The sequence below is a fragment of the Achroia grisella genome, unplaced genomic scaffold (assembly GCF_030625045.1).
Source record: "Achroia grisella isolate CSIRO2021 unplaced genomic scaffold, CSIRO_AGI_Agris_v1 utg2156, whole genome shotgun sequence".
NCBI lineage: Eukaryota > Metazoa > Arthropoda > Insecta > Lepidoptera > Pyralidae > Achroia > Achroia grisella.
The window spans coordinates 947337-963037 of NW_026712714.1; the positions used below are offsets into that span (position 1 = coordinate 947337).

Here is a 15701-nt window from a genome sequence, read left to right on the forward strand (position 1 = left end):
CCACAAATAACATAATATGGTATTATAAAAAAATCAATACCTTATTATATACCTATACTAGTTGTGACCACGGTTTCACCCGCATGAAATTTATAACCTATATGTTATTCTGATGTATAAGCTATATTACTGTAAAGTTTCATCAATTGCCATTCAGTAATTTTTGCGTGAAGGAGTAACAAGCAACGTTCCATACTCACAAACTTTCGCGTTTATAATATTATTAAGATAAGATGTTTATTGCTCAGTATCTGCTTTTTTCTATTAGATCTGGGATTAAAGTTATTTTGTAAATTATTAATATTAAATAAAACCACTCTTGTATATTCGTAAAGTATCTCCATTTTATTTCAATTATTTAATACTAATTGTAACAAATTATATGTATAATAATCAGTGAAAATACATTGACTAAATACTTTTGCGTACGACAAAATTTTATATAATATATAAAACTTATTATTATTTTTATACAACTAAAAAACCGATCGAATTAGATAGTCGACCATTTTGGGCAAAAAATTCCAATATGGTCAAAAATCTAATTTTTAAAATGAATTCCACATTATACCTTATTTTTACTTACATTTAATTATTTTAATTTTGTTAACAATTTTTTAACACAACGAAGGCAAATATTTATATAAAAAAAAAAGAAAATAAGATGGCAGTTGTGAAATTTCAATATAAATACACGAAATAAAATAACGATTACAAAAAAAAAACACAAGAAAGTCATGGAAGAGAATGAAATAATAAAAGCCTACCTATTTACAGATTTTCTTTTACATTCATAAATAGTCTTTAATATATATTTCATATCTTTAGACTGACATCAGTCGTTCAGTTTCGGTAAGTGTTGCCAGTTGCAAAATTTCGTTTACCGTTCAGGAACTGGCGTCGTTTTTTGTACTTTCAATTAATATTCGACTTTAGAATTACGATAATATATGTATTACAAAAAAAAAAAGAATTTTTATGGCACGATTAACCCCATAATTTTTGTAACCAATTTAAAAATTATTTGTAAGACTCAAGCTCACTTCTTGCCGTTCTGCAAGCACTTGCATTGAGCGTTATGTGTGTGTCCTTTGACTGTTTCCGTGAATGATGGGTTGAAAGATACATTCGGTGCCGCGTACTGTGGGTTCGTACCGCTTCCTGAGGTCTCGTAAGTTATAACTCGGGGCTTAGTCGTGTAACTGAACACTTTGGGCTTGGTTGTGTAAGTGAAATATTCGGGCTTAGTTGTGAAAGTTACGATTTCGGGCTTGGTTGTGTAAGTCACTACTTTGGGTTCGGACTGGAAGATCTTTTTCTCTGTGTAAGTGGCCGTAAAAGTATTGGATACAGGTCCAGTGCCTTGTACGGCGGCACTGGACGCGCTGTTCCCACCAGACTGGTACTTGCTGGACCCAAATTGTCCTACGGAACTTGTGAATTGGTTCTGCCCGACCGGCAATTGGGCTTGGAATATATTTTGGCCACTTTGGAACGAGCCTTGGCTACCTTGGAGCTGACCGCCGATGTGCAATCCATTTTGAACTCTATTCTGATCAGATTGGAATCCAGTGTTTGATTCGCCGGCGATTCTGTTTGTTGTAAGTTGAACGTTGAATTGGTTTTGACCGAATTGTCCAGATATGCCTCCTGCCTTGGTGCCCCCGATGAATGGAGTTCCCCTGCCACCAGAACTGACCTGGCCTGAGTATCTGTTGCCGGATTGCGCATTACCAGCAAATTGAGCGAACCTGGCGCTCTCAATCAGACCGATAGCCCATTGGTACCATTCTAGATCGAATTTGTAGAATCCAGCCACTTGGTTGCCGGGTTGACAGCCTGTAATAGAAGAAATTCATTAATTGTAAATGGGTTTTCAATAAATTCTGTTTGGGATTGTAAAGATTTAGAATTATTTTTCGGCATATGGGTAAAGTATAATAATAATAATCCTGGACAATTCAGACAGCGCCATCTATTGCCAAGCTCAGCAGAGCATGCGTTATGGGTACTAGACAACTGAATGATTTATTTAGGTACATTTTTTATAAATACATACATAATGTACTTAGAAAACACCCAGACCGGTACAAACTATCATATTCATGAATACAAATGTTTGTACCGTGCGAGGATCGAACCCGCGATCGTCGAAAGGCAGTCTAGTATTTTTGCATGTATCTGGAGAGCAATGAATGGTGACAAACAACCGCGTATGTAGGTGAACATACATGATTATCATTACTGTCATCACGTTATCATGTGATGCCCATATATATATGTATATACTCATGCATTGCTATTACTCAGAAATACCTCTGTACCCCTGAAATTTCACTATTATACCAACTATTCATACCGGAAAACGCTGTTTGGAGACTAGAGGAACTTCAAAAACTATGAAAGACTGGAGTCTCCTGGCACATACTTTTTTATGCTTAAAAGGAAGCTTCAACAAATGTATATATAATTTAGTAATAAAAATTCTTACCTAAATAAAAAAATTTGTATTTTAAAAGAGGTAAGAAGAAGGTTGTAAAAAGTCACGTTCCTATAAGAATGTCTATACGTATTAAACATATATTGTTTTATTTTCTTTCTTACCTGAATCCCAGGAATAGACGCCTCTAAGAACGTAGTAGCCGCTTGTGGTACAGGCTAGGGCGCTGCCAATATCGACCTTATGGACAAAAATATTATATAGAAATAATCTATATTCTATTAATAAACTTAATATAAGCACTTTTGAAGTCATATTTTCCTACCACTCATTCAAAACGTAGACTCATCAGAACAACGAGCAAGAAACTTGCGTGTTGCTATTTTAAATAACAGTTGATCTAAATAAATACACATTAAAAAGGACTAGGCATGCGACAATTTACATAGAAACGGCTACGCATTCAATAGTTGTTGAATTAGATACAATTGTCAGCGCTATGAATTTTAAGTTACATATTTTCTACAAAAACATTATTGTCGTTTATAAACTCCTTCATTTTATAATAAGCTTTTTTTTACAAAGAATGTGTCCTATAAGATATTTACATATCTTTTTTGGCAGATTAAGGACAGATTCTGGCAGTCTGTTGTAGAACCTTACGCAATTCCAATAAATCGAATTACTAACTACTACTAACTTTTAGTATTCGCTTTATATTTATATGTGATAGTGGAGTTAGATGAGTTACTACTAACTACTAGTATAAACTAAAAAGTATAACGGGGGGGGGGGGGGGGGGGGGGGGGTAGAAAGGCGACGTCCAAAATATATATATATATTATTTATATTATTAACCGGGTCTTCTCTCTCTCTAGTCGAAACGTCGAGAGAGGTAAATACCTTTATTTGCCATAAAATTAATAATAATAATAATAATAATCTTAGGACAATTCACACAGCGCCATCTAGACCCAAGTTAGCTAGCTAAAGCTTGTGTTATGGGTACTAGATAACTGATACAAATACATAGATATTTTTTTTTTTAGTAAATGCATACATATTATACATAGAAAACATCCAGACCGATACAAACAATCATACTCATGAATACAAATGTTTGTGCCGTGCGAGGAATCGAACCCGCGACCATCGGTTGTAAAGCGGTGTACTAGACCGCTGGATATATGTGTATATATATATATTAAGGAAAGAGATGCCCTCGGCATCGAACCTGCTAGCTAGCGGGTCATCTTGATTGTAATACAGGATAACACTGTCAAGAATTCTTACCTTGCAGATGTTGTTTGTAGGGTTGGTAGGCTGGCCACAGGCGCAGCTCTCCTGGTCGTACTGCTCCAGCAGGTGAGGGTAATCCTGGGACAGCTTCGCCTGGCATTCCCCAGGGTTGATCAGGGAGATGTTCACGCTGTGCAGAATGCTGCCGGAAATGTGGGCTGTAACAATCATGTTATAGAGTTAATTTTCGTTCACACATCAGTTGGGTTTATATGACTATCTTTGTATATGAAAACTAACTGTCCCACGACTTCGTCCGCGTGGAATTTGACTTTAATTTTCTAAAATAAAAGTAGGCTAAATAAAATTGGTGTGTCTGTTTGTAATATTGAAATAACCGTTTTTTACTACATGCATATGAATATAAATACGGTACATACACCAAAATAACATTTTTTAAAATTTTTGTCAGGCTGTCTGTCTGTTTGTTCCGGCTGATCTCGAAATGGCTGAAACGATTTTGATGGGATTTTTTTAGGTAGCTGATGTAATAAGGAGTAACTTAGGTAACTTTTATTTTAGAAAATGAATGTTAAATTCCACATATATCCATATATTTGACTTGGACAAAGAATTAGTCCAGCCATTCAAAGAGGGAACGCTGCCAGTATCTTCGGAACGTTGCCTAAAGGGACCCCTTTTAATAATATATTTTAGTCAACATATTATATATTTTTAAGCCTTTTAATTATTGCATGTAGTTGTTGATACAAGAGATAGGGGTGACGTCACAAAGTAGTGCGTTCTTACATCGAACTTTGAAATTGAATACGCAAAATTTATGTTTAAGTCAAATATTAATTAGAGATAGGGATGACGTCACAATATATCCATATATAATTGAATATGCAAAATTTATGTTTAAGTCAAATATTAATTAGAGATAGGGATGACGTCACAAAGTAGTGCGTTTTTAAATCGAAATTTATAATTGAATATGCAAAATTTATGTTTAAGTCAAATATTAATTAGAGATAGGGATGACGTCACAAAGTAGTGCGTTTTTAAATCGAAATTTATAATTGAAATATATTTTAAGTCAAATATTAATTAGAGATTATATATTTTTAAATCGAAATTTATAATTGAATATGCAAAATTTATGTTTAAGTCAAATATTAATTAGAGATAGGGATGACGTCACAAAGTAGTGCGTTTTTAAATCGAAATTTATAATTGAATACGGAAAATTTATGTTTAAGTCAAATATTAATTTAAGGTTTATTTGGAAGTTAGGAAACAATTATTTTTGACAATGAAATAATAGAATTGTGTACATAAATTAATCAACATGTTTCTTTTATTTTACAACACTGATAATAAGTCTTATATTGATTTCCGTTGTCATCCGCGAAATAAACGATCGCTTTATAAAAACTAAAATATACATACAGTGTTACCTTCATTGAACATAAAATACAATTTATTATCTTCAAATAACAATTTAAATGTGTGTAAAGGTCGTGCTCGACGTAATCGCTATTAATATTAAAATATCAGAGATAAAATAGAAAATTAAAAACCGATGGTTAAGGCGCTTCGCCTTGATAGTCATCAATGACACAACAGACCGAATACGTACGGAATATATTTATTTACTGCCTGTAGCCGCGACTTCGTCCGCCTGGAATTTAACTTTATTTTTCTAAAATAATAGTAGCCTAAGTTACTCCTTATTACATGAGCTACCTGTCAAAAAAAGGCCTGTCAAAATCTGTCCAGCCATTGCAGAGATTGCCGGAACAAACAGATAGACAGACAGACAGACAAAAAATGCAATTTTGGTATTTATATTCGTATGCATGTAGTAAAAAACGGTTATTTCAATATTACATACAGACACTGTAATTTTATTTATATGTATAGATGTATAGATATGCTAGTTCAGAATATATTTATTTATATACTAGTACTAACGTATTTATTTACTTTACTGCGATTTTGTTGCATGGAATAGACGATAATTGAGGAATTTCCATTTCATTCCCTATTTTATTTTACCCCCTGAAGGGTAAAATTCATACGGCCTTTGAATATCATATTTATTTACATTTAGACAACCTTTCTTCAAAATGTCCCTTCTTAGGGTCTAGACCAGTGGTTCCCAAACTGTTTTGTGTCTTAGACCCCCATTCGTACCTGGTATTTTGTATAAATTTCTAACTGTAGTAAAGTTTAGTGTTAAAAACAAGATGACCGATGTCGTAGACCCCTTGCAGTTTGTCATAGACCCCTGAGGTCGATATAGACCGCTTTGGGAATCACTGATCTAGACTATCTACATATATATATATATATATCAGCGTATAGTTAACTTCGGAGCCTAACTTCAAAGGGGTGAGGGAGACGAAAAGTGACAAAAGGCTTTCCTTTTGTCACTTTTCGTCTCCCTGGGAGGGAGACCTTTGTCTCCCTCCCCCGTTTGAAATTAGGCCCCGAAGTTAACCATCATATCATATATCTAACATTATAATAATTTTTAATTATTTTTTTATTTATACAATGTTTATTTGAGTTATACATCTTAAGTATGACTATTACAAACAATCATTGTAATCGTCGCGGCACATCGAGGCAGAAAACCTAAGATACTGGCAGCGTTGCCTCTTTGAATGGCCATACTTAGCCTTTGGGGAAAATAGCTACCAGCTCTCGGGTCACAAGTAACCTCGATTAGCCGCGCTGAAATATACGTTAAAAACAATTTGTCTTCCGGGCTCCACGGGCCTCCAGATTCGTATATTTTCGTAATTTTTAATTATTTATGTCATTTTTATTAAACAAATAAATAACTCCGGATAATTAACACAGCGCCATCTAGTCCCACGGTAAGCAGAGCTTGTGTTATTAGTACTGATATAAATATCATTAATCATTAATACATAGAAAACAGCTAGACCGATACAAACAATCAGAATCATATATACAAATGTTTGCACCGTGCGGGGAATCGAACCCGCGAGAAGGATGTAAAGCCATGTGCTAAACAGCTAGACCGTTGAGGTCGTCGACAATTTTTATTTGCACATTTTGACCTATTCTGAACACTTCCTTTGCTACGCTGTATTGGGTGGCTCGGAAGAAATCTCTAAGAGATATGTCTCCCTTCTTTGTTAACATTATTTCTAATGTTATGGATATATAATTAAATAATGTATTCAAAGTGCTATAAAAATATAATAATATAGTATACTGGCTGTCCCGGCAAACGTTTTGTCATATAAATTAATAACGCTATAAAAAAAATAGGGGTTGGTGATAGAAGGGTGAAAATTTACGATTGTATGTATTTTTGTATGTTGTATCATAAAAAAATAGAATCTAAAAATTTTGTCTAAAAAACAAAATAATAAATTTAGGGGTGGACTACCCCTAACATTTAGGGGGATGAAAAATAGATGTTGGCCGATTTTCAGACCTACTTAATACGCTCACAAAATTTCATGAGAATCGGTCAAGCCGTTTCGGAGGAGTATGGGAACGAAAACTGTGACACGAGAATTTTATATATAAGATATATATATATAATAATATAAAATATAGTAATGTAATATAATAATCTAGTTCGAAAGTATATCTGTATGTATGTCTAGCTTAATAAAGTTTAATATAGATATACTGCATCAAGAACAGAGAGACTACGCTTAGGCTATACTACACGGCATGAAAGTTTGTGCAGGTGAAGCCGCAGGTTGTGGCTAGTGTCAAATAAGACAAAGAAATTATTTGTGAGTACACGTAAGTAAATGGCCTTGTTGAAATTCATTATTTGTTGACGACTGAATGTGAATTGGTAAGAAATCGCATACCAGCTGTACTCGTCACAACCGTACGTGTCTGTACATTGAAATAAATATGTATAAAAGTTACATAATGTGTGTAAAAATATTTAAAAATAATATTCTAGAAGTGCGTTGTAGTGTAGCGGTTTACTTCTCCGAAATTAGAATAGAATAGAAAATTCTTTATTCAATTGAATTTAAATATTTATACTTATTTTTTTATTTATCTATTTCTAAATCGAGTTCGATTCGGTTCAGTTCCTCGCACGGTACAAACATTTGTATTCATGAGTATGATTGTTTGTATCGGTCTGGGTGTTTTCTATGTACAATATATGTGTGTTTGTACGAATAAAAAATCTATGTATTCGTATCAGTTATCTAGTGCCCATAACACAAGCTTTAGCTAGGTCAATTTGGGTCTAGATGGCGCTGTGTGAATTGTTTTGAGAATATTATTATTATATTATATTGAAACATTACGAAGATTTCTCCGTTTCGAAAGGATCGAGTTTGTTGATTCAGTTTCTTCACTTTTAGACGTTATAATCTGGTCGTCCTTATCTATATATATAAATAAAATTGGAGTGTCTGTTTGTAATATTGAAATAACCGTTTTTTTACTACACGCATATGAATATAAATACGGTACATACACCAAAATAACATTTTTACAATTTTTGTCTGTCTGTCTGTTTGTTCCGGCAAATCTCTGAAATGGCTGGACCAATTTTGACGACACTGTTATTGCCAGGTAGCTGATGTAATAAGGAGTAACTTAGGCTACTTTTATTTCAGAAAAAATATTTATTTTAAAAAAATAAAGTTATATTCCACGCGGACGAAGTCGAAGGAACAGCTAGTTGCAAATACAATTGGGATAGGTATAGTAATAATCATATATATTTACAGTTTGATATTCAACGGAAAATTTTACTTGAATCTTTCTTAATTGTATCTATAAGTATTGTCAATTAACTTTGAATTTTATTAACTTGTGTCACGATTCCAAATGCAATAAATATCAATTTCCAAGTTGCATTATGAGGATCTTTGAATATACCTAAGGTTTGATCATGATATTAGCCTGAGATTATAATACTTATTTATTTAATTAATTAACATATATTTACATATTATTATTGAATTTGTACTGAGTAAGTTCTAGTACAAAATCCTCTATGGGAGTACCTTATAATAGTAATAATAATGTCAGGACAATTCACACAGCGCCATCTAGACCCAAGTTAAGCTAGCTAAAGCTTGTGTTATGGGTACTAGACAACTGATACAAATACATAGATATGTTTTGTTTCGTATTTTGTTTTTTTTCAGTTCTTTTTTTATTGTTAATATATATTTACAATTTGGTGTTTTCATAATTGTTTTTAACCATTTCAGCCATGCACCTCGTCGTGATTCACACAATAAATACATATAAATAATGTTTGAATATTTGTTGGATAAATAAATAAATGTATGTAAATATTTTTTTCCAAGATGGCGGACAGTGAAAATAGTTCCTGAGCTACCTGAAGCTACCATGTGACCTTTGTGATGCGAGTCGTAAATTGGTAAACACACCTGCAAATATTAGTTCATGTCGGAATGTAAGGACCATTTGTGGAACCTTCGGCGCGATATTAAACAGTCAATTTACTCATACGGGCGTATTCAAGAAGCTATTTGATTACCGAGGTCAAGCAACCGGCACGTGCGGTCGTGTTTTGGATGGGTGCCCGTATTGTGGGATTTTTATTTGGCAATTGGTATTATAAATCAAGAAACTCAACTTTACGATGGTTAAACTAATATATATACATACAGAAATAGAAAGCTTACTATATTAGCGAGTTGCATGGACAGTATTTTTTTTAAGAATTAGAGATTCTAACAAGAAGAAATCGTTATTTAACAATAAGACCGCCCATTGTTGTCTCTGTATTTTATTTTAATTCTAATAATATCCCTGGACAATTCACACAATGCCATCTAGTTCGGTTTTTTTTACAGATGATAGTGGAATAGGTAATGCTTCTGCCAGAGCAAACGGTTTACGCTGGCGGGGCACCAGTGGAGGATGATAAGATTAGCATGAGGTCAGGTCAGTTAGCCCATCGTGGTAAATATACCATGAATTTATCACGATGGTTTCCAGAGGGAACCACGTGGAGGTCAACTTGACATGGTACATTGCAATGGGGATATTAGTCCACATTCCTAACAATTCCCTTCCCAACAGAATACTGACCATCGACAATTTTAAAGAAATTACCGTTATAAACCGGTTATAACCATCGACAATATTTAAAGAACACAATACCTAAGCAGCTAGAGTACAATGCATTATGATCCATACAAAAAACAAAACCTTAATAATACATTTTTCAAATTAAATTCAAATTCAAAAATAATTTATTCGTGTAGGACATTTTTGCCGCTTATGAACGTAATTTTTTTTATATTATAATTTTTTCTCTATCCTCCAGTTCAGTATATAGATTCAATTGAGAAGAACTGGCAAGAAACTCAATTGAATTACTTTTTTTTTCTAAAAGCCATTTTATTTACAATATATATTTATATAGGTGTCTATGTCTAACATTAAATGAAAATCCGCATGAACAACTATTGCCATGCGCGCTCGTGCATGACAATAGTTGTTTCAAAGATTTGATTTTGTGATTTGATTTGATTGTTGTGTCAAATAGCGTTCAGAAATCTCATGATGGTGCTGAAGCGATGGACCACAGTTGCAGTAAAAGGAAAAATAGCTCCAAGGAACATACAGGTTGATGCTATAAGGGTTGGTGTCGACACGGCCGCAGTCCCGGACAGAATGAAGAATGCTAAAACTCAGAACATCGTCAATTAATAGTGTATAAGGGAATAAGAGAAAACCTACACTACCACACACATAGTTAATATAACATTTTCGTGGAGAAGGTGAGAGATTTTTTTTTTCGGACTACTCTAATGCTGTTGGCCGTAGCTGGCCTTTACAGCTTCACCGGACGTTAGGGGCGAGTGCAGATGGCACTCCAAACCCACGGAAGGACTTATGGAGCGGCTGAAGATCAACTCCTGCCTGACGGATACGACTTTAGTCTGAGGGCACCACTAGGGGATCGAACCTCGGCTCAGGCCGTCGTAATTTCGATCCCCGTTTGAATTGGACGGGGGATCGATCGGAGGGGCGCCCGGGGGCGCCGGTGTGGAGCGCCCGAGCGTGCGCAGGCGCCCGGTTGAATGCGCGATATTGTTTGGGGTCGTCGTCTTCGCCGGCGAGGACGGTGTCGTGTGTGTGTGTAAAAGTGTGGTCGGGGTGGAACGGGTGGGCCCGTGGGGAGGTTACCTGCCGTTATGGGGTCGTCGGGGTCAATGAGAACGTGCCTCGGGCGACGTTGTCGCGTATGTCGGATATTACTCCTCCTATTAGAAGGTGAAAGAAAGAAGAAAAAAAAAGATTCTAAAACTAAACGAAAAAGGACATGGACTCAATGGTCTATGGAAAGCGAGAGTGTAATATAAAAAAAATATTTAAAGAACGTATTATGACCATCGACAAAAAATTAAAGAACTTAACCTTAAACCCACTAACACTGTCCATCCCGAGAGCATTATGAGCGTGAAGTGGATTAAGTTACATAATCTCGCGTGACGGACGCACGGACAAAATATTATTATATATGTACGTAAGATGAAAAACCAGTCGAGGTAGTGGCAGCAAAAAAACGTAAAAATATTTTTATCTATAATAATATTAAGCCCAGGACAATACACAGAGCGCCATCTAGTTAAGTAAACTAAGCAGAGCTTGTGTTATGGGTACTAGACAACTGATATTGTAAACTCACAAGGTATGTTTAAAAGAGCAACACACAAGTTCCTTGTTCGTACTTCTTGTAATGAGACAGTTTTCCGGACGAGCGGTAGATTAAAAAAAAACAGTGTTATGGGTACTAGACAACTGATATTGTAAACTTACAAGGATTTTTTAAAAGAGCAACACACAAGTTTCTTTCTCGTTCTTCTTGTAAAGAGACAGCTTTCTGGACGAGCGGTAGATTAAAAAAAAAATGTTATAACTTTAAAAGTGCTTAAATTAAGTTTATTTGAATAAATGATTTTCTATTCTATTCTATATAAATATATAGATACATTTTATTGTAAATACAAACATAAAATATATAGAAAATAAATAGTTTGTACCGTGCCAGGAATCGAACTCGCAACCTTCGGAAGTGAGTCGTTGTGCTTTAGTTTAGTTACCGCTGAACCACCGAGGTCGTCAAATTTACATATAATATTATAAAATATAATTTAAAAGTCTAAATATATGATAACCTATTTCTATTATTTATGGGTCCAGATAATTTAGATGAAAATGTATATATAGCTATTTTTAAAATATATTGATTGCTTCATTATTGCTGACTATAATTTTATCATACGAATTGATTTTACAAATGTCAACTGTTTTATTATAAAGGACGATAAGAATTAGTATGATTATGTTAACACGTGGAGAAAAACTTTGTACCCTTTTGACTTAATAATCTATTCATATAAATAAAATTGGAGTGTCTGTTTGTAATATTGAAATAACCGATTTTTACTACATGCATACGATTATAAATACGGTAATTACACCAAAATAACATTTTTTACAATTTTTACCAGTCTGTCTGTTCGTTCCGGGTAATTTCTGAAATGGCTGGACCATTATTGCGAAAATTGCTCGAATGGAAGAGTATGATATTTCACACACTTATACTTTATATACAGAAAAGTGTAGTACAGTGAAGAAAGCTAATATTGAACAACAAATGCCTAAAAAACATTGTAACAACACAACAAAGTGTATAATATGAATGTGGATGGAAAGAATAAAGATAAAATAAGAGAGAAATTTTCCTTTCTGGTGTGTGTATAAGATAAAATAAGTATGTATGACGCTCTATATATAAGATGTATATGTATTGTGTGACACATGATTATTTATTGGTTTTGCAATAGCATCATAACTGGTGGTCACTTCTATTCTCCCAAATTTTTTTTTAAAAATGAATCTGTATTACTGTAAACATTTATAACATTTATTTGAAGAGAATATGCATAAGTGGTAACAATCGCCTGTATAATATAATATATATATAATAATTGTATATTATTATTATACAGGCGACTGTTACCACTCACCATCCTGATGGTCATCTAGTTTGTTATATCAATTATATATATAAATATAAAAAAGGTTATATAATAAAGCTATTATTAGTATAACGGCATGTGTATAAAATATATGATTTATGCATACATACATAACGTAACAATGTATATGAATCAAGGTTGGACGGTGCTGTACCGCAATTTGCATACAACTGGCGAATAACTTTGCTTTTGTATTGGCTTTGGGAATACCGATGACGCTATAGCATAGCATTTGCTCTTCTCAGTGACCTATATGGTTCAGTGGTTAAGAGGGATACTTCGTAAAATTAAGGTAGTAATGTCGAGTTTCGATTATTTTGAAGATGAGCTTTTTGATGATTCTGTAGCGGTTTAGCACTGCCTCCGTGATGTGGTGGTCGCGAGTTCTCTTCTCGTATATTTTTCTTAGTACTTTTGAAAGTCTGTATATTATGGGCATTTCAAATTAACATAGGATTAGTCTTTTATAGAAAATTGAAATAGTCTATAAGTTTATAAGCTGTTCGCTTATATCTTTTAAATTACTCAGCAGATTTTAATGCAGTTATCAGCAATAGATAGAGTGACTGACGGTAGATTTGATATATCACAAGAGTCTGTAACAGACTTACATGAATACAAATATTTTGATTAGTCTTTTTTTTAATAGAGTGATTCAAGAGGAGAGGAAATCAATATTGGTAATCCGTCTGTGCGAAATCTGGTCGCTAGTCATTACATACTCGTAGTATAAAATAAAGTCGCGGTCGCTGTCTGTCCGTCCCTATGTATGTTTAAATCTTTAAAACTACTCATAACATGGACACTGACCGTAGGCCTAGACTATAAATTAAAACTGCCACAGCGGGCGATGGAGATAGCTATGCTCAGAGTTTCTCTAAGAGACATGATCCGAAACGAAGAATTCGACGGAGAACCAAAGTGGACGACGTAGCTATCAAAGTATGTCAGCTGAAGTGGCAGTGGGCCGGGTTTATCAGCAGAGTCAGCGATGATAGATGGGGAAGAAAGGTTATGGAGTGGAGGCCGCGTGTGGGTCGACGGAGTGTCGGGCGCCCTCCTGCAAGATGGACCGAGGACATCACGAAGCTGGCCGAGAGTGGATGTGGAAGGCGGTAGAGCGCACATGGTGGAAGTCTTTTGGAAAGGGTTCTATCCAACAGTGGATAGACACAGGCAGGTGGAGCCCGTGTATGGGTCGACGGAGTGTCTGTCGGCCTCCTGCAAGATGGACCGAGGACATCACGAAGATGGCCGAGAGTGGATGTGGAAGGCGGTAGAGCGTGGTGGAAGTCTTTAGAAAAGGGTTATATCCAACTGTGGATGATGAAATGATGATGATGATGAAAAAAAAATGTGGTACCCACACTTTACACAAAGTCTTCGGTCATAAAGTTGCCAAACACAAACGTTCTTGTACTAAATCCTTAACAAAACATAGACGAATAATATATATATTCGGCCCACGTTTTTTTCTATCATTTGTACAACAACAGAACCTTAAACATGGGTTTAAATAATTAACATTCAATGTTAAATATTGACGTGTAACGCGTCTGTTTGCACAGATCTCGAGAACTATTTGTATAGACGTAAAGTTCACGGTCCGCCGCTGTACAATTATGCATTTTCATATAAAACATTGCGTAATTCAACAATGTAATTAATTTATAACTTGACAGTTTGATATTCACGTAAACGATAACTATCGGGACGATAAGCATACGGCTGGCCTGTTCGGAAAACCTAGTTGTTATAAGAATACTTTTTAGAGGTTTGTATATGATTTCATATTCGTGAAACGATGACTATAGAGATGGTAAGCATACGGCTGGCCTGTTGGAAAACCTAGTTGTTATAAGAATACTTTTTAGAGGTTTGTATATGATTGCATATTCGTGATACGATAACTATAGCGATGGTAAGCATACGGCTGGCCTGTTGGAAAACCTAGTTGTTATGAAACTTTTTAGAGGTTTGTATGATGATGCATATTCGTGATAAAACTATAGCGATGGTAAGCATACACTTTACACAAAACCTAGTAGTTTAAAGAATAATTTTTATAGTTAGTTATAACACAAACGTTCTTGTATAAATTAAATTAACTAAAATTGGTCTTGTAAGTATATATATATATTCCCACGTTTTTCACGACCTCCATGACTCATCATTTGTACAACAACAGAACTAGTCTTAAACATGTGATTTATTTTATTAACATTCAATGTTAAATTTTATTGACATTGTGTAAAACCTAAGGGTTTGTTTGCACAGATCTCACTGAAAAGATATTTAGAATATAAAAAAATATCTAGAATGTTAAAAAACCGCATAAGTTTGGCAACACTGAGATCAATAAACACATGTAAGTGCGCGTCTATCGAAAGGAATGGGGAATTTCTGGTCGCTTGTTTTTGGTCTACTGACCAAAGTAGTAGTTTTGGTAGTTTTTCATATAAAACATTGCTTGTTTTAATTCAACAATGTAATTAATTTATAACTTGACAGTTTGATTTTCATCAAACGATAATATAATTAGGTAGGTCCCTGATAGATTTAGCCGCTTGTTTTTGGTCTACTGACCAAAGTAGTAGTTTCGGTAGTAAACCTAATTGTTATAAGAATACTTGTTTTTTTTGACCAAAGTAGTAGTTTTGTATATTTGATTGAGTAATATAAACGATGACTATAGAGATTTAGCGCTTGTTTTTGGCTGACCAAAGTAGTAGTTGGTAGTATTTTACCTAATATAATTAGGTAGGTCCCTGAGTAGATTTAGAGACCAAAGTAGTAGTTTTGGTAGTATTTTAGTTGTTTGAATATGATTTCATATTCTGACCAAAGTAGTAGTTTATAGAGATTTTAGTTGAGTAATATAATTAGGTAGGCCTGTTAGAAAACCTTGTTTTTGGTCTACTGACCAAAGTAGTAGTTTTGGTAGTATTTTAGTATATGAGTAATAT

The 15701-nt window shown here is 34.4% G+C and overlaps 1 protein-coding gene across 1 annotated transcript in view; it reads right to left on the reverse strand.

Moving 5' to 3' along the window:
• Nucleotides 1–407: 407 nt before the first annotated feature.
• Nucleotides 408–15701, reverse strand: part of LOC131842288 (mucin-19-like) — a 75155-nt gene continuing 59861 nt past the window's right edge. Inside the window, 3 exon segments of the mRNA XM_059190823.1 lie at nt 408–1839; nt 2605–2680; nt 3734–3897. Coding sequence (XP_059046806.1) covers nt 1040–1839; nt 2605–2680; nt 3734–3897 — 1040 coding nt within the window. The 3' untranslated portion in view covers nt 408–1039.